The following is a 20,669-nucleotide window of genomic DNA, read 5'->3' as shown; positions in this document are numbered from 1 at the left end:
CCAAAGTCACTAAACTGTATATACTCTTTGACCCAGTAACGCTTCTAGACCCATATCCCAAAGATATCAAAGAAGAAAAAGCACCCATATGTACCAAAACGTTTTAGCAACTCTCTTTATAGTGACAAAGAATTGTAAATTGAAAGAGGGAAGTGAAGAGGCACGCAACAATTAGGGAATGGCCAAACAAATTTTATGAACGTGATGGAATACAATTGTGCTGTAAAAAATAACTAAGGGGAAACCTGGAGAAACTTGTATGAAATTATGTAGAATGAAGTCAATAGAATAGTTTATACAATAACAACAACATAGTAAAGACAAACAACCTTGAAATACTTAAGAAGTAATCGCCATAATGAGCCACCACATTCCTAGAGGACTGATGATGAAGCATGCTATCTATCTACTTCTGATGGAGAGGTGGCGGATTCAATATATAGCATGAGATTTATATAATGACATTGGGACATGGACAATGTTGAAATTTGTTTTACTAGGCTACATATATTTGTTACAAAGTGTTTTTCCCCTTTAAATTTGGGTGGATTGGGGGAAAGTAAATGCTTAATTAAAAATTTTTTTAATTAAAAATAAAACAAGTGATTACAAACAAACATACGTCCATATGCATGACTGAACTAGACATAGACCTTTGGCTTGGTGTAGATTCTGTCTTCCTTAAAGGACAGAGACTAGACTAGATGACTTGTGGAGACTTCTACTCCTAAGATTCTTAAACTCTACAGTTATCTATGAAAGGGGAATCTCACCTTTACTCGTCCATAACTTCCTTTGGGGATGAGAATTTTGTGACCATAAACTTCCACGGATAGCTCCTTCACCCATGAGACGGCCGAGCCCCCTCGGTGCTCATTCTTGGCCTCCACACTGAAGAAGGGGAGATTGGACACATGCAAGCATTGTCGAGCCAGTAGATAAGCACAGGATCCTTGGAAATGGAAGAGGAAGCCATCGAAGGTATGGTAGTGAGGCTCCCCAAACACCACACAAGTGCTACTCTCCAGTGGGTTACAGTGGAAGAATTTGCCCTTGGGCTCACACACCTCATATGGGCTGCAGGAGGCATCCTGGCAGAAAATCTCATTGTTAAAATCCAGGCAGCGGCACTTGATGGTACAGTTCAGATCATCCCAGAATACCTCTCCTCGTCTAAGGAACTGCCCTGGAAAAAAAAAAATTCATGTTGCATGAGCCAAAATCTATCTTGTCTTCATCTCTCAAGAGGCAGTTATTGGAAGGGTCATTGTCTCCATTTAATCAGCAAGGGAAAGATGAAACATAGACAAAGTGACTTAAGGTAATACAGCAAATCAGAATGAGATTTAAGAGTCAGTGACATAAGTTTATTCTCTAGGTCAGGGGTTCTTAACCCAGGGCATCAGAGATCCAAGGTACTCATGGATAGATTTCAAGAAGTCTATAGATTTGGATGAGAAATATGAAATCTTTATTTCAATAACTTATCTCCTTTGTAATCTTATATAGTTTATTTCTGCATTTAAAAGCATTCTTCTGAAAAATCTGAAAAGACTTACACGAACTGATGCTGAGTGAAATGAGCAGAACCAGGAGAACATTGTAGACAGTAACAGCAACATGGTGTGATGATCAAATTTGATAGACTTGGCTCCTCTTAATACAATGTTCCAAGACAATTCCAAAAGACTCATGATGGAAAATGCTATCCACATCCAGAGAAAGAACTATGGAGTCTGAATGCAGATCAAAGCAGACTATTTTCCTATTTTCACCTTTGTTATTGTTTTTCTCCCTCTTGTTTTTTTTCCCTTTTGTTCTGATTCTTCTTTTACAACATGACTAATGTGGAAATATATTTCATATGATTGTATGTGTATAGCATATATCAGATTGTTTGCTGTCTTGGGGAAGGAGGAGGGGAGGAGAGGAGGGAGAAAAAAAGTTCAGAACTCAAAATCTTATAAAAGTGAATATTGAAGACTTTCTTTATATGTAATTGGAAAAAAATACTTTAAAGAAAAGGAAGAGAAACTGAGAAAAAAAAGCATTCTTTTGAGAAGGGGCCCATAGGCTTCATTAGTCTGCCAAAGGTCTCCAAGACTCAGAAAAAGGTTAAGAACCCCTTAGGCCCACAACCAAAGTGCTGTAAAGCTTCTCCATTTGCCACCAGATTAATGCTACAAATACCATTTTCTTGTATCCTAGGAGCCCCCTACTTTTATAGAACCCCCAAGGACTGCATTAGTTTCTTATGAAATAGTTTTACATAGGCCAAGAGTTAGCCCCCAAGGCTAGTACTCACTCTCTCTTTACCCTCTGATTGTAAAACTTAAAGAAATGTGGGAAAAATCAAGGATTTCTACAAAACAGTAATGTAGTTATCCTGAGGGATGTGCTATTTCTTTCCAATATCTGACATTCTTATTTTGGTACAAGTCTAGTTTATGAACATTTTTTTTCCTTCCCAAATAACCTCCAAAACCTTTGAAATACAATGAGCAATAGCTGTAAGTGAACTCATTTAATGGAACTATACCTAGGGACTATGAGCCAGTGCTTAAAATATTGGGCTGGAAGTCCAGAATCCCGAGGTGAGCTCCCACCTCTGATGTGGATTTGCTTTGTCCTGAGGAAGGCCTTAGAACGCCCCAGACCTCACTCTCCCTTATCTTAAAAAAAAGGTAATAATATTAGATTTGCCCTTTCCTATTTCTCAGGGAACAAGTAATGTTAAGAGGATAAAGTAAGATCAGAGCATCATCAGGTTTAGAGCTAGAAGAACTTGTAGGGAACATCATGCTCATTTTACAGAGCAGAAAACAGAAATGACTTGCTTGAAGTCATGTAGGTAGTAAAGGCCAGAGTGGAGATTTGAACCCAGGGCCTCTAGGTTCTTTCCACTATAACGTGCTACCTCTTACTCAGTGGTGCTTTCCTATTTCTCCTTCTTTCTCTACTCACCTTCTTATCCACCCGGATATATGCTCTTATTGGCTGTTACCTGGATTACAATAGTGATGAAAGCATTTTAAAGATAAAGGTGATAGGTTTTGAGTCAGTCCTAGGATACTTTCTCCTTTGTTCTTGCTTTTCTGTTTTGGAAAAATAAAGTGTCTACCTCTACATATGTGCACAATGACTGGTGAGACAAGGGAGAGACAGAATAGAAGGGAGGAGAGAAGGGACACCGATGGTGAGAAAGTTGAGATCAGAAAGAATCAGGAGAAAAGGAAAAAAAATTGGGGGTTTGTTTTTTCCCCTCATCTTGCACTAGAAAGAAGGCACTGTAGTATAGAAGGATTCCACAGAGTATTTCCTAAAAAATGGTTGAGCTATGTGCTATGAAACCATGAAGAAAAAGAGAGAGGGAGAGGAAGGAAAAGTGAAGGAGAGTAAGGGTACAAAGGAGGGGGAGTGAAGGAGAGGGAGAATGAGAGAGAGAGGGGAGTGAAGGAGAGAGATAATGAAGGATAGAGAGGGAGATCAAAGGAGGACGAAAAATGGAGTTGGGAGCAAAAGAACAAACCGAACAGTTTTGAGTCCATAGCATATGATGTTTAGTTGAAGGAACTGAACTTGTTTTGCCTGGAAAAGAGAAGCCTAGGGAGGTGGGGGTAAGGAGGTGATAGCTGGCTTCAAGTATATAAAGGGCTGCATATGTAGGAGAGATTGGATTTCTTTGTTTTGGCCCAAGAAGGGCCAATGGGTGAAAATTACAAAGAGGCACATTTAGGTTTCATGTCCATAATAATTCCCTAACAATTAGAGTGTCTGAGGTAGAAAGGGCTCTGATGAGTTCCTTCTCTTTGAAAGTCTTTAAGCAGAGGCTGGACAATCAGTTGTCAGTTATGTTATAATGAGAATCCTTTCTGCGTATAGGTTGAATTAGCTGAACTTGAGGTCCCTTCAAATTCCCAAATTCTATGATTCTAGTAAGAAGTCACAGTCTCAGAAAAGACTTCTGCCATCTCTGCTAAGACATTCGCCATACCAAGGATTGTAAGTAACTCTGGGGATTTATATAGCCCTTTGTATCTCAGTGTAGCTTCATCAAGGATTTTTGTTATGGTTCCCTCTGTTAATACAATGTAATTCTGTAATTTCAGGTTAGTGTGCCGCAAGTAGGGAATCAGTCCATTGTATTGGTGGGGGATGGGGGTGGGAGTGGGAGTGGACTGGGCAGTCATTGTACCAAATTTCCTGCATGGGGTCTATGATCCAAGAGAATGAGGAGATATTCCAGGGTAGACCTGGGTCCTTCTGACATGAGAGAATATCTGCTTACAAGGCTTACAGCCCTACAGGTAAACGTAATTTATTAATGTCAGCATTACAAAGTAGCAGTGCTTTCCATGGAGAGTAATTTCAAGTTTCAAGGTAAGGTTTGTTGAGGTTCTAAAAGCCTTTAAATTTTTTTTTTTTTGAAATAGCGAAAAGGGAATAGGCTGAGTAGATATACACTCAGCAGGCATGATTACCTCTGTAACTCCTTTCTATACCTGTCCTATAGGAAAAAAATGCAAATTAGCAATTATATTCCTTACCTTTCAAGTATAGAGACCTCAAAATAGGATAAGAGATTTAATCTAATCCCTAGTGGCTCATAAAAGATCGACCTCAAAACTGGCCCCTCTGTTCCCTGTCAATTTTTGGCCCTCGTCCAATGCTGAATATATTACCAAGAGTTCAACTCGGGATAATTTCAAGTCTATGATTTTTCAAGTTCCCAATAAAGGAGAGAAAACTCCCTTTGTTAGTCCAGAGTTCTGGACCTGAAGGTAGGCTTTCCAGATATTTTGATTTGTAAAATGATAACATAATAAGCTGATTCTATGCAGCAACATTCCCCCTGCTATTACCCAGACCCAATCCCAATCCCATTAGGCTGATATACACCCGGTGACACAAAAGAATGTGTAGCCATTTGTATGGGGATATTGAATTTGTCCTGTATATAAAACTCAAATCCATAATTCAGGAGTCGGGGAATGAAGCCAGAGGTGGGGCTCTGCACACTAATGGGGTCTGTCCAACGCTACTGCTCTGCAGGCTTCTAGTTTCCATCATTATAGCATTTCAGTTTTAATGCCTAGAGATCAGAGTAACACTGGGCATTTGTACTTTCTATTCATTGCTTCTGTGACTCTTGGAGAAAGTGGGAAGGGATGACTGGGTAATATTCTGCACTTACTCGGTACTTAGTCTAGACTCTAGGTTTCAAACACATGCAACATTCCTGAGTGCTGCCTGAATCAGATTAAAATGTCATTGGAAAATATTTAACTAGCTAAATAAAAATATACAATAAAACATAGATAATGTTGATATGTGGTTTTTTAGGTCAATAGGTAGCCTACAGGGATACTTATGGGCAGTTTGGTGGCCTCCATTTCTATTTGGATCTGATACTACGTAGTCAATAAAAGGAAGAATGACTTGGCATTGGTTGGTGGCTTCCATCCATGGCTGGTAAGTCATGTGATATCTACCCTGGATGGAGCCAACAGTCTTTGAAATCCTGATGAGCTTTGGGACTAAATTCTTTTCAATCTAACTTAATTCTGTCCTGCTTCCAAAATACATATTTGTTATTCTTAATACCTTGCTGTTTACAGAGTTCATGAAGGATGCTACCAGAGAGCCTTCCTCTCTCAGGGCCAGGAAATGGTGTCAGCCAGAATCCTTCTAGCGGCAGCTTTAGCAACCAGGAATTTGGAGAGAATCAAAGCTAGCTTTAAACCTTACTGAACAAACCAGAGAACAAACCTCAATAGGTTTCCTTTAGGCCAACATCAGAAGTTTGGAGACTTCTCTGAACTATTAGAAACCCATTTGGAAACATAAAAGCCAGGGCAAGATATTAGAAGGAGGCAGGTGGGAAAACAAGGCACCATGGCCTGGGTCGCTTAGACCAGTTATGTCAAATTAAATAGAAACAGGGTCCACTAAAACATGTCAAACTATGTAAAAATTCCTGTGGGCACTTATCGACTTAGGAAAACACACATTTATATATATTTTATTAACATATCAACATATTAAAATCAGAAAGGAACTGCATTTTAATCTGGTTCAAGGAGTACTCAGGAATGTTGTGGCCTGTGGGCTGCATGTTTGACCCCTCTGCCTTAGACTGTCTGAATTTGGCTTTTCTGTACATGTCATAGAAGGCATGACTGAGAGCTACTTGGACCACAGGGAGATAAGAGATTGGCCTGGTCCAGAAAAGGAGCTGAAGCCTTTATTCCTCCCCCAAAGTAGGCAGTGTGGAGATGCTTGGTCCACATGTTTCCTCTTTCTCCCAATATCTTCAGCAAGGCTCTTTAAGCCTGTAATCAGGACACAGAGAATTTCTGCTTCCCAAGTATGACTAGACAGACCAGAAGCAGGGTCCTCACAAACATGAATGCTCCTATGAAAGTCCCAGGCTTTTTTGCACATCCAAAGAGTTTTCTCATAGTTCAGAGAAGGTTCTAAACTTCTGATGCTGGCCTAAAAGAAACCTACTGAGGTTTGTTCTCTGGCTCATTCAGCAAGGTCTGAAGCTGACTTTGATTTTCTCCAAATTCCTGGATGTTCAAGCTGCTGCTGGGAGGATTTAGGAGGAAAGCAATCCCAAAGACTGTGATACTGATTTCTCTTTCTAGTTGTGCTGGGGAGCCCTAATTTACCTTCAATAGGTCCTGGCAACATTCCAGACTTGTCTGGTGATGCTAAGCCACAAAAAGCAGATGGCAGAGCAGGAGGAGTAATTAAGGATTAAAGAACAAATAAAAATAAGGATAAATGGTCAAAAAAGCAGAAATGATGTGGACGAGGAGGGCTGCTTTCTGTCCCTCTGTTCAAGATATCTCTCAGGACACCGGTCTTCTTGGGGAACCATGCAGGAGAAGGTACAGGGTTGAGGCCTGGGCTAAGACTTAGCAACCCAGAGCAGCAAGTACAGGATTTCAGCTCCCTGCAGGATGAGTTGTGCATGCTAAAATTACCTTGATCTCTTTTACCCAGCTGAGATGTGTCAAAAGAGCAAAGCGTCAGGAACAGGTCCACCCCCACAGCCTAAAAGCCTGGCTGTCACTCTAGACTAAACAGACTCGCTTTTCCAGAGAAGGGAAAAGTCTTTTTACCTCTGGAAGTGCAACCATTTGCTGGGTCAATTTCCTTCCCATCCACTTTAAAGGCCCACCGACCTGGAACATTCACATTTGTGGTCTCTTGGATGTTCACAATATCAGGGGTTCTTGACCCTGGGAGGCTGAAGAAATTGGTGAGGTTTCCCCCATTAAATCCTGCCTAGAATAGAGAAGCAAGAGACTTTATGAGCATGCAGACCACACGACTTTGACCAACGTACCCAGAAACTCAAATTTCAGGACAAGCTACTATTAAGATATGTCCCTTTACGATCATCAACACTCCATGTAGGAAGGACCAGGATCTGCATGGTCCTTGAACTAGTCCATCCCAAGAATAGAGTCAAAGAAACACAAAGTAGGGGAACAATACAACCTGCTTTTCCTATGCTCAGATGAGATCATCAAAAACTGGCTCCTTTAGTTAGAAACTGGAGGCCTGCGGGATTCCTGAAAAGGATCTGAACTATGTAAACCCCAATAATGCAAGTTGATCTAAGACAGTACAAATGGAGGAAGGGAGCCTACCTGGGCCATCACTCCACCGAGACCTGTCAAGGGGTCACCTCCACTAGCTGTTCCAGTGGTCCAGTTAATTTCATGATAATTGAAGAGGGTAAATGTGGATGCACCATCAGAGATCATCACAGCCTGGAAGGTATTTACCTAGAGAAATGAATGCACACCCATGACTCAGGAGACAGCAGAGAATAAATGGTTAATGTGCTCACCTGGTATCAGGAAGACCCAGTTTCAAATCCTGTCTCTGATTTAGCTAGCTGTGTGACTCTGTACAAGTCACTTCAGCTGTTTAGGCCCGTTTCTTGATCTGTAAAATGAAGGGGTTAGACTCTATGGCCTCTAAGATCCTCTCCTCATGAACTCTATGTCTCTTATATTCTGTCCTTTGTCCCAATAACTACCCAGTTGTTTGAATAGTCCCTTTTTTTTTGGAGGTTCTCTCTGTCTCTTCTCTGAATTGACTGTCTCCAACAGGGACTAAGAGAGATCAGTCCCTATCTATCTAAAAGGGAATTTGCCTGAGGATTACCCAGGGCCTGACTCAGTGTCCCTTCTTACATTTCTGAGTTCCACAAGACAGAAAAGGCTGAAGCAGGGACTGAGCTTGTGATATGTCGGACCACCTATAGATGGCACCATGAGAATAAAATATGAGAGACAATTGCCCAATAGGGAACCTAAATGAACAGTACCTTGTTTCCCCATAGCTGCAATTTGACCAAAAAAAAAATTATATATATATTCTTAAAAATAAATTCATCACGACTGAAGTGTTAATAATGCAGGGTTTGCCTTTTCCCTTTCAGGAACACATAGCTAAACTTTAGATTTCTTGCCTCCTTAAAATGGAATTTTGAAAGTGATGTTTAAAAAGCACTTTGTAGGGGAAAATTGCTACTATTATTGAACATCACTTTAGATTTGCAAAATTCTTCATGCTCATGTTTTTCAGGCCAACCCTGAAAGGGAAGCCAACCTGGCCGTGCCTATCTCCTAGATAACAACAACATCAGCAACAATAGCTAATAATGTTTAAGCTTTAATGACTTAATGACTTAAAACCGCACTAAGACTTTTGGGACACCCTGTAGAACCCTTTCAAATTTGCAGAGCACTTTACATATTTTTATCTCCTTCGATCCTCAGAGCAGCCCTTTGAATTAGAAGAAAGAGGGGCAGAGGGAGAGGCAGAAACTTCCTGGAAATTCTTCCCTAGTGACCGAATGGCATGCCATAGGACATGATTTCAGTTCATCTTGTAGGCCACCTTTGCAGACCCTTTCTCTCAGCTTTAAACTCCTGAGAAAAGGGGTGCCAATGCTCCTTTCAAGCAATTTTCATTTTTATTTTTGTTTTTGTTTTTTGCTTTTTGGAGGGCAATTGAGGTTAAATGACTTGCCCGACGTCACACAGCTGGGTTTTTTTCAAGCAATTTTCACAATCAATTGACCTGCACAATCTGCAGCTCTGCCCACACTTAGGAATGACCTCTTCTCATGCCTCTACTTTCCAGACACAGATCTAAAATCAGGGTTGAAAGGCGATGCAGCATCTATATCCTTTTCCACCTTTCCTTGCTCATGAGCAAGGGTTATTTTAACAGTGACTTTTGTGCCTTCCAGGTCAGCATTCTGCTGTTAACAGTTGAGAGACCCAAAACCATCTCCCATGGAATCAACTGAACAATGAGATACGGAAGGCATCAGTTTCATCTTTGGCCACTCAGAAAGGCTTGGAGGGAAGACAGTGCCATGTGAGTGGAGTGAAGAATGTTGAGGATGACCTATTCACCAAAAGGCCTGTTCTTGCCATAGCAGATGGCATTCCCTGATAATGTCACACAGATATCTATCTGCCTTCCTTCATTGCCCCTGTTCAAAAAATGGGAAGAGTGGAACACAGAGGAGGGGTTCCAGTTTACATCAGGGTCCAATAGTGGGGTGAAGTATCAGACTCAAGAGATGGATCCCCCCATCGAGACCACACAAAGACTAGAAAAGCTGCACTCACCCTCTCTGCTGGAATTCCCTACCAAGAAACAATTTTCTTTCTTTAAAGCTAAGTCTAAAACATATTTTGCCAAAGTAGATTGCAAGAATGATTCACTGCTGATCACAGGAGACGACTCAAAACCAACCTGCTTGGGCTAATTTACCAGGAATGCCCCTGAGGGTGATCAACAAACCTTTTAACTTAGTTTTATTTTTCTAAACTCAGTAAAGAACAGATGCTAGAGGAGTAGAAGTCCACATCAGTTTGGGGTGTCCCTTAAAACTAGGGTTTTAGCTCCTCTAAGTGCCTCTTTTTTATTTTATTTACTTTTTTTTGCCTTTTGGAGAGAAGTTGGGGTTAAGTAACTTGCCCACGGTTACACGGCTAGTTTTTTTGTGTTAAGTGTCTGAGGTCGGATCCAAACTCAGGTTCTCCTAACTCCGGGCCGGCGCTTTACTCACTGCGCCACCTAACCTCCCTATAAGTTCCTCTTTTTTAAAAAAATTTCAATTTGATTTTTGTAACCCTGGACCTTTTACAAAAAGGAATGTTTACTTCCCACAAATATATAGACTTAGGTCAGGTAGGTGGTGCAATGGTCAGAGCACCCTAGCCTGGAGTCAGGAAGACCTGAGTCCCTGAAGACCTCAGGCACTTAATATTTGTGCGACTCTGGGCAAGTCACTTAACCCTGTTTGTCTCAGTTTCTTCATCTATAGAAAGAGCCAGAGAAGGAAATGACAAACCACTCTAGTACCTTTGCCAAGAAAACCCAAACGGGGTCAGGAAGAGTTGGACGTGACCGAAACAACAAAACAATGCACAAACTCTCTCTTCCCAGCACAGAGAAGGTATAATCCTCCTCTGCCCCTCGACTACCTCAGTCTTTTGGAAAGAGAAGGGGATTAGGTCCATATAAGCCTCTTTATTCTTCAAGAGAGTTCCAGTCACTCTGGGGAAAACAGGTTTGCCTGTTGGTCCAAAACCTAGAAGAAGATTCAGAAAACTCAGACTACTCTTTACCATTGCTCCTCCATAAGATTCTCTCTCTGTAGAGCTCTGAGCTTTCATGTCTTGGGCAAAGGCCTTTGTTCTGTTTCCTTAAAGATAGAGAGGGGTGCTGTAGGAGGAAAACCCTCTCAGTAGGAAAAGGAAAGGGATCATCAGTTAATTTGGGTGGGACTGGCTTAAAGGTTTTTGGTACTGATGAACCTTTTTTTTGCAGAATTGAAGATTTAGCTAGCCTTTTTCTCCAAGGAGCTTAAAGCACTTAGAATATTACCTCATTCATCCTTTTAGAAAGAGTTCTTTTCTAGTCTAGAAATTTACTCCAAAGCACAAAACAGAAAGGATCTAAATTATATTGCCATTTTTTTATTGCTGAAGGACGTTTTTTTTAATTTTTTTTATTTTAAGGAACAGTGGTCAGCGTTTGATGGGCATTTTTTTCTCTTTTTTTTCTGCCACTGACACTAAAATTTATCGATTGCTGGCATCCTGGAGCCTAACGCTGTAAGGTATGAGACATAAAAGGCATAAAACATCACCCACAGAATCATTAGCAATCCATAACCTGACAGAGGGAAATGTACACTTCTTTAGAGCTTATTTCCAGCCAATGCATTCCACTCTAAACTTGAGTCTTTCTGTTCTACAGAACCTCTTAGCAATAAAGTGCTTCTTGATACTTGGATGGAAGGTGCTAAAATGCAGTGTGCTTACTGCATGATGGGTGTAACTCGTAAGGCTGGCAGTTTGTCACCCCTGCATCGAACTCATGGGTTACCATTCCTCACCTCCAACCAACAGAATGCAGTGCTAAGGGAATTGGAACACGGATGGAATTGGAAATGTTCCTAGGAAAGCAAGGGTCAGGTTCTTGAATGTCTTTGCTCACCAGATGATTTATTGCAAAGCTAATGATTCTTCCAATCCTTCAAACATACTTATTTCCAACACAACTAAATAAGTATCAGGCCCTCCTGATGAACTCTGCTTTATCATTTCTTTATGGGTAAAGTTGATTATCTCTAAGATAATGCTGGAGATAATCTATTTTATTTAAACTTTTATCTAACTGCTCATTTGGGATTTTGGAGCAGATGTTCAGCCCTTATTCTTGAAACACTCTACCTGCCCACTCAAATTAACATCAAATAGGAGTAATTTCTGTCTTGGTCACAATAAAAAGTAAAAAGGCATGACAGAAAATGAATTAGGTTATTTGTGTTCCATATCCAGTAGTCTCTTCTCAGCCTCCTATTAGGTTTTGTGAAAGATAGAAATGAAAAAGATTAGCTTTAGAATTAGAAAGAGACACTTGTACCTTAGCTATAAAGGGAAGAGACTCTGAGGTTCCTAGATTGGTCACTAATCAATATATGACTTGGGATAGTTCTCTAGGCCTCAGTTTGTCCTTCTGCAAAATGGGCATACCATCTTCTAAGAGAAGAAGACAATTGAGAGACTTAATTTGGACTCCCATAATGTTTTGGGTCTTGGATGACACATCTTCTTAAGTATTGCAGCACACTGGACCAAGCATGGTATTTCTCTTTCTGCTCCAGAAAATGAGTGAGTAGTAAAAGAACGATTATTATACAAGTCATCTGAGCTCCTTACTGAATTTCTGTGTTCTAGCAATAAAACTCTCTTTGACTGTTGTTAAAATGGGCATGGATTGGCTGTTGGAACATGAGTGAAAAACAAAAAGGGAAATTTGGATTATTACAGGTGTGGTGCTGCTCCCGCCATAAAATGTGACCTCTTCCCATGTCACGATGAACACCCAAATGGCAGAGAAGGTGACCATGTCTTTGAAGTATTTCCTTATATCTTTGGTGGCTCTTCTCAGGATCACAGGGTCCATGGTCTCTCTGTAATAGATCTCTCCTCGGATTCCATTGTGAACATCTGCCCAAAATGGGGCAATGAAGGCCCGACCATCTGTCAGAGGAAAGGATTCTGGAGTAAACTGGCTCACCAGCACATTGAAGGAAACAACCCCATTATTATTGACCTACAAAACAGAAGAAAGAGTGTCCTATGAAGGAACCAAAACCGATTATGACAGTCACTCATTATGATAGACATCTCCTTAGTCACTGAATGCAAGGTAGCTTTCCAATCACAGACTTGGCACCCTAAAACACCAATTCCCACCATTCACGTCAGGCGGTCTGTTTACTTTCAGGCAATTCCAATGGCTCCATTTCACTTTCAATTTATAGTCAATTTCATTTCTCATTAATAATCAGTTTCGTTTTTATGTTCCCTTTCCCATCTTTGTTTAAGCCCGTCATACATCACTGAGTTTGTGTATGTGCATAAGAGAGAGACAAACAGAGACAAAAACAGAGAAGCAAAGAGAAAGGGAAAAAAATGAGAGGAAAAAGTGAGAAGCTCTCTCTAAAACTGGATTCTCATTTTGCCACAAGAGAGTACTGTCAGTCAAAGGTAAATCAGATATGCCTGCCCTCGTCAAAACCTCACCTCGGGAATGAGAGGCCACAGCCCATTATAAATGAGCCATTCAGGCATCGCCTATTGATGTCAAAAATGAGTTCTGTACCCATACTGAGGGCAAAGGTGAAACCTACAGGTGCCTGATTCTAGAAGTGCTCTTGCGGTCTGATGATTCCTTTCTACAGTCACAACATAAATGTTGAGCCATGAACAGTTTATGCAGGATATGTAAATGACTATCTACAGTGATTTCTTCATGATTTGCAAATGGGCAATTTATTACATTACCAAACCTTGCTGCAAATGCACAAGACAATAAGTAAATTCAGTTTACATAGCACCCATAAACAACTCAATCTTCTCATGCATTTGTTAATATAAATGTTTATAGGGGAAAGCCTTATGGTTACCATGAGGCTTGTATAGTTTTACTTAGAGGAATTTCCTGTTCTAGGAACTTGTGGAGATCCTTCATATGGGAGAATGTAGAGAACCGTCTTCCTTCCTACTCCCTTTTTATCAATCAATCAATCAATCAATCAATCAATCAATATTATATGAGTTCCTTGCAGGTAGGGATTGTTAATTCTTTGTCCTTGTATTCCCAGTGCCTAACACAGTGCTTGACACATAGTATATATTTAATAAATACATGTTGATTGACTGAATGATTTTTATCCATTATCATCTTGGCATGAACAATGGCAAGGATTCTAACAGCAATTATAAAGAACTAGGCCAAGTATGGGTTAAACTCATTTGAGGGGGAAAGGGTGCATACCTTCTTTTTTTTTTGCAGGGCAATTGGGGTTGAGTGACTTGCCCAAAGTCACATGGCTAGTAGGTGTATCAAGTGTTTGAGGTCAAATTTGAAGTCAGGTCCTCCTGACTCCAGGGCCAGTGCTCTATTCACTGTGCCACCTAGCTGCTTGGTGCATATCTTCTTTAGGCAAAAAAGTCACTGAGTACTTAGAAGTAACAAAACATAAATTTGAAGCTGGAATGGACCTTAGAAGTCAGCTAGTTAAATGTCTTTATTTTGCAGACAGTGAAAGGGAGGCCTAGAAATCACAGGATCCTAGATTTAGACTTTAGAGATCATCTAATCTAGCAGTTCTTAGATTATGGTCCTTTGACCCCTAGGAGTGCCCAAGATCCTTTCAGTGGGGTTGAGAAGTCAAAACTATTTTTCAAAATAATTCTAAGATGTTATTTGCCTATTAAAATACTCTTTTCTTTTTCACATCTGTGTGAGGCTGGATTTTCTTCATAGTCATCAACCAAAACAACAAATAGCAACAGATCGAATACAAAAGTAGATACGAGAATCTAGTTTCCTAATAAGCCAGATGTTAAAGAGATTTGCAAAAATATTTAAAACACTGTCACTCTTCTCTCTGATATTTTTGTTTTGGAAAATAAAGCTATTTACATTAAAATTGATTTAACATATATTAGGTGTATTATTGTTATTTTTAAATGAATTAATTTTAAAATTTTACTAGTTTTAATTTCTAATAGGGTAAACATCAATAGAAATTACTTACATAAACAAAAACTCTTTGGAATCCCTGATCATTTTTAAGAAGGAAGGAAACAAGCCTTGTTAAGGGACCACCAAGTGTGGGCAATATGCTAAGCACTTTACAAATATTATTTCTCCCAACAACAATAGATAGGTGCTATTGTTATCCCCACTGTACAGCTGAGGAAATGGAGGCAGACCGAGGTTAAGTGACTTATTCAGGGTCACACATCTAGGTAAATATCTTAGGCCATATTTTGATTCTAGGTTGTTTTTCCCCTTCCAATGATTCCACTCTCCTTGAGTGGTGGTAAGGAGGGAGGGGTGCAAAGATACAATATGATTTGCATAGCCCTCATGCTAAAGCAAAAAAGGCTAATGTCACTGGGCTATGGCGATACAGAAATAGGCTTTCTTTGACCTGTACTCACCTCACCATATATCACACCATTCAGTCTGCAAGCAGCAACCTCATTAATCCAAAAGCTTTCATACCAAGCAAATGATCTGGGAAAACAGGTGTCCAGTGGTCCCTTGACAATAAATGGTACCATTTGCCTATGCAAACATCTAGGTTTGGAGGGTATGCTCCCTAGGCTTCTCTGTCAACATAAGCAGAGCAGCCTTGTACAGTTACAAATCCCACAACAGCAATGTCTCCCCAAAGTGGAAAAAGTCCAGCAATAGCAGCTTCCCAGAGTTTTCCACACCCAGAAGAATAGGAAAAGTGATATTACTCCTGCTGTGGTTCACTGTATCTTCCCCCCTTGTCATGTAGCAAAAATAATGCTCACGGCACTGGGGCTGCTGCTTCCCTTCTGCGTTTAATCACCCACAAAAGCAATTTATTGGCCTGTATACTCCTCCACTATGAACATTAGCCATTAAATATACCTTTGACTTTCTTAATCATAAAACCTATCAGCTCATGAAATCTCGGAACTTGTCGTCTGGCTGCTAATAAATCCTCTGGTCCTGGAGCATCAGAAGGGTATGTTTAAACTACTCGTCTTAATGTCACAGTGATGGAGAAAAAGGAGCGTGTCATGGCTGGGCTGCTTCTCCACTTACATAGACAGTCCGATAAGGAACTCCAAAGAAGAACACTGGGATGGCCAACTTAATCTCCGATGAGCTTCCGTCATCTACTTTGGGGGTCTTGGTGTCATTCTGCCAAAATGGGTACATGAGCTCCCTGGGTTGTACTGTCAAAAGAGGAGGTAGTTAGAGAGATGACTGCTCCCTTTGCACTTCTGGCAGATTACATCCCCTCCCATCTGCCAAAGACAGCCTCTTCCCGGAAGTCTTATTTATGCAACGGAAATCAGACTGATTTTCCTAACCATCCCAGTCAAAGTAACCCACTTCTTTCTGCCTTTTTTTTGGGGGGGGGGAGGGCAATAGGGGTTAAGTGATTTGCCCAAGGTCACATGGCTAGTTTTTGTGTTAAGTGTCTGAGATCATATTTGAACTCAGGTCCTCCTGACTCCAGGGCCAGTGCTCTACTCACTGCAACCCACCTCTCTCTGACTTCTAGTATTGGGAAATGGAGGGTGACAGGGGTCTTTTCACCTTAGAATGTCAGCTTCCAAGGGGAAAGGTACATATTTCCCAGATGGTCAGTATGACAAGTGTTAATTGATAGATCATTGTGAAATTACATATTTTTAGAGATCTTTGAAGATAAGAAAGCCATTTCTTTTTTCTCTGGTCTCATTATTACTTTGGATTTACCCTGGATAGATTTTCTACTTATTTATCTGCATACATGTTCCTTTCCTCCAGTAAAAAGTATGTCCTTAAGGGTAGGTGTTCTTTCCCCAGCACCTAGGACAGTGCCTGGCACAAATGCTTGTGGAATTGAATTAAATTGAATTGTCTGTCTCGGATGGTTTAGGAACCAGTCATCTGGGGGCTAAATATCATGACCTGTAGGTCAGTAGTATGTATGATTATGCACGTGTTTTAGAGAGACGACTTCCACTTCCTTCATAAAAGAATCAGGTAGCAGTTCACAGAAAGAAATAAATGTCAACTGGGACCTAAGCAGGAGCAGTAAGGGAGTGGAGAGTTTGTAGTAGCACTTGGAATGTGAATGACCCTGATTGAGAACTAATCCTAAAAGAGGGCTCTCTGCCCATCTCTTTCAACAAGCAGACACAGAATCCTGCAGAGGTCAAGGGATGTTGGTCACTCACTTTAGAGCTCACTGGAAAGGAGGCTGTGGTATCGAGCCTCTGCTCATCTCTCTGGTCAAGAGGTGAGAGTCATTACAAAAGAGTCACCCCTACTGAAACCGTAACGGCACCTTTTATGACAATCTGGCATCTCTCCTGGAAGCCTCCCATCTAAATCCTGGCCAGGTGTGGCCTTGTTTACCTGGGGAAATGAGACTGTTTCCCTAGGGGGAATACTAATGGATTACCAGAACCAAACCTGAACAATATGTTCCTTTGAAGTCACCTCCTTAGCTTCTGCCTGCTTTAGCCTTTCTCCTCGTTTCCCTTAAGTTCTGACAATAAATTATCTTCTCCCACTCTTCTTTCATCTTAGGACCCAAATCTCTTTTGGGCTTCTCGCCACCACTCTTAAGACACTTCCTGGCTATGCTGTTGAAGCTGACAAACCTTTCTTATGCGGTTCCCCTCTTCTTGGGAAAGATCCCCGGCTCCACACCGATGGAACTGATAGGTTTGGTCACACTTGGCCAGAACTATCTTGGCTCCTGTGGGAACCTTCTAGCTGAGAAGAACAACAGTCCGTATAAAAGAGTCTAGCAGAAAGGCCAGAAAGCAAATGGTCTGCAGTTTGGAACACTCCCAGCTTTCCCTGTTCTGGAACTTACTAGACACTTGGCTAATTCCTTTTAGTGGGTCAACATTGGTTAGACAGGGAGAGCTAGCAAGACCAACAGGCTATATTTACCGTTCCTCTGACCCTAGACATTTCTGGGAAGTTAACCAGCATTATAAACTTGGGACACTCAGTCTAATGTTCAGATATAGGAGTATGAAACTAATATACTTTAATATGGGAAGATTGCTCTACTTCTGCCATTTGGGAAACAAGTGAGTCTCTCTATGGTTTTCTTATAAGTGTGTTTAAGAAGCTAAATGATTAGGTGAAGTAATTCCATAAGTCTTCTGGAAAACAGGGTTCAATCTGCCCATAGTGCCCAGCACACCCACCAAAAGTATAATAAGTAATAAATGACATTTGTATAATGTCATTTGTAGTAGTAGAGCACTTTCCTCATAACAACTTTGTGAGATAGGCATAATTAGCAGTGTTTGCCCCCATTTTGTAGATGGGAAAATTCTACTAATGATAAAAGAGCTCTTCAAAATAAGTCTTTAGAACCATTTTGCACATTTATCCTTTCAAGGTAAACTCCTTGGGAACCAAGTCCAAAGTAAGTTCCCATGCTCAGTTAACATGGAAACTGAGCACTTTGATAGCCAGGCTGGAGATCAGTGCCTCAGACAGTACAAAGTGTTCAGGTATTATATGAGGGTGGGGGTGGGGATGGGGGTGGATGTTATCCTCCATCCTGTCCCTAACCTCTGCTTGAAAAAAAAACAGCAGACTGTAACCAGGGAGATTTTCTACATCTCCATTCCCAATAGTTATACTTATCTCTTAAGGTTGCTGATATTCTTCCTTCATACCTGGAGAGATTTTTTGGTCCTAATGAGTTATAATTGGACTTTCTGCCATGAGGACAAGGGGAATATTCCATGTAATGTGGACAATCAGTCAACGTCAAATCTAATAGCAGTACTAACAAGAACATCTGGAAAAGTTAGCCACGGTCTAGGTACTTGTTGAATGAATAGCGCTCCAAAGTGGGTCAGGCTTAAAATACAATCATTGCCACCTCAGAGATGTGAAATTAACTCTCTTCTCTTCAGGTTATGAAAAGAAAAAAAAAAACACCAGAATTTGCAGCACTGCAAATCAGTGACATTGAAGTTAATGGAAGAGCCAGCCTGAGAATTCTCTGGGCTACCATTGGATCCCTGAAATTAAGACTGAATATTTCCCAGGGGCCTTTCTTCCTAAAGAAAAAAGTACAGAGAAATGGGGAGGAGACCTGTATTTGAATATAATTTCACTTTTTTTTTGGTCACAGCATTGATACTGTTTGAAGTTTCCAAAATAACACAGGAAAAATGATGGGGTTACATAGATGTACTGGTTTCTTAAACACTCAGACCTACTATAATGATGTTTTATAGACAAGGGATAAGAAAAAAAAAAGACATAAAATGGATTTTAAAATTTCTGTAGAGCTTTTTCTAATTTCAGCTTAAAATGTAAAGAAATGTCGCAGAGTACCTAGCAAAAGGGAGAAATAGATATCACTTTCCATCTAATGGACAGTTTTATAACAGAAAAGCTAAGGATCGGTGAGATGCAAGATTTTTCTTTTCTACTTGGAATTTCCTATCTGTGGTCTGTAACACAGGAATTTATGAAACTCTCAGAGTACTTAAAAATTCTCTTTGGGTTATTACAAGGAGACTCTTCAAATTCCTTATGCCAGAAATCCAATGAAAGAGGTTGAATATCTATAATATTATGTTACTTTGTACCAACACACACAGTAACTCTGTACATAGTTAGAAAAATAAAGTATTGAATCTCAGAGACCAGAAGACCAAAGCATTAATCTAGTCCAATATCTGTCTAAATCAGAATCCCCTCTATAGCAACTCCAATGAATTGTCATCTAGGCATAGCTCAGAGACTTCCAGTGAAGAGGGTTCTAGGACTTCCATTGGAATTATTTTAAATGTGTATTCTATGACACACTAATGGGAAACCTGGCCTGGTAATGTATATTAAGTTGGAACTTTTTTTAAAAGTGGGAAAGTTAATAAGATATTATTAATTCATTTATCAAACAGCCAATAAACAAGCATTTATCTATGTGTCAAGCACTGTGCTGGGTGCTGGGTATACCAAGAAGAATTTATACCATGATACACTTTTCAGAATTAACATCAGTGTTTTCTGTTATATCTGTAGGCACATGATCATACACCTGCCTTTAAACATATGGTGCCTTCAAGAGCTTCATTATTATGAGTCTAAGAGTATGTAAATCAAGAGTGCTAAGAAAGTCAGGAGTACTCACCTTGGTGTCGTACAAGTGTGAAGATGAAAGAGACCCAAATTCTAAGTAATGATGAATAATTCATCCTGGAATTTTAAAAAGAAAAAGAAAAAAATACCCATCGGGCCCCAGTAAATAGAGTACCTACCAGATGCGCTTACTGGCAAATCCCTAGGAACATCAAAACTACCATGTAAAAGCTTCACGCAACCACATCTACCATTATGAATCAGGTTAAAATTTCAGGAAAGGTGGCAGGTCCCTGTAAGTTCAACACTTTACTAATGAATTACTCCCCCTTCCCCCCATGATAAGAAGCTAATTTGAAAGTGTAATAAGATCATTCTAGTCCTATGAGTAAATTGTCAAGTAGGTTATAGAATCAACGAATGCTCCAAGAAAGGCAAAAAAGGAATCTTCAATGCAAATGCATTATTAATAAATAGCACCTGATGAGAGAGACCCACATCCTTCTTTAATCCCAAGAATAAAAACTCTCTTCTGATCCTCTGTAAGGCACACTGCTTTTAGAATGAATGGTTTTCCATTGTGATAGACTAAAATACAATTAAAATAAGATGAGCTTCTCTTGGTGGAAAGATCGTATGTTTATCATTCACTTCCTCTGCAGCATGGAATCAAACCCTCATTTAGAAATTTTGCCCAGGTACAAAGGCAGTACACACCTAAGTCTATTTCTTTTCTTTTGAGAAATCAATGTTATATTGTGATAATGTGTGTGTGTGCGTGTGCATGCACGTGCATATGGGGGGGATGCATATAGAGGGAACATCAGGACCTTGCCTTATAACGTATGATAAAAAGTGGAGTCTGGTCTAAATGTACATTTTATTGTAATGAAAATAATACTGCTAAATGAATCCAAGGACAATCAATGGAAAGCAAACTC

The 20,669-nt window shown here is 40.2% G+C and overlaps 1 protein-coding gene across 1 annotated transcript in view; it reads right to left on the bottom strand.

Annotated features, from left to right (window-relative positions):
- The window catches only part of TECTA (tectorin alpha), an 84,044-nt gene extending 64,200 nt beyond the window's left edge, over positions 1 to 19,844 (bottom strand). Inside the window, exons 1-6 of the mRNA XM_069070065.1 lie at positions 19,781 to 19,844; positions 15,712 to 15,845; positions 12,382 to 12,669; positions 7,665 to 7,802; positions 7,131 to 7,296; positions 774 to 1,186 (exon numbers count right to left, since the gene is read on the bottom strand). Of these exons, the coding sequence (XP_068926166.1) occupies positions 774 to 1,186; positions 7,131 to 7,296; positions 7,665 to 7,802; positions 12,382 to 12,669; positions 15,712 to 15,845; positions 19,781 to 19,844 (1,203 nt within the window). The remainder of the gene's footprint in view (positions 1 to 773; positions 1,187 to 7,130; positions 7,297 to 7,664; positions 7,803 to 12,381; positions 12,670 to 15,711; positions 15,846 to 19,780) is intronic.
- Between the last annotated feature and the right edge of the window lie 825 nt (positions 19,845 to 20,669).

This window comes from Petaurus breviceps, unplaced genomic scaffold (genome assembly GCF_028583685.1).
Source record: "Petaurus breviceps papuanus isolate PSGF00001 unplaced genomic scaffold, PetGlider_PUasm1.0 90804, whole genome shotgun sequence".
NCBI classification, from domain to species: Eukaryota; Metazoa; Chordata; class Mammalia; order Diprotodontia; family Petauridae; genus Petaurus; species Petaurus breviceps.
Note: the sequence above shows the minus strand (reverse complement) of the source record. Positions and strands in the feature narration are given on the sequence as shown.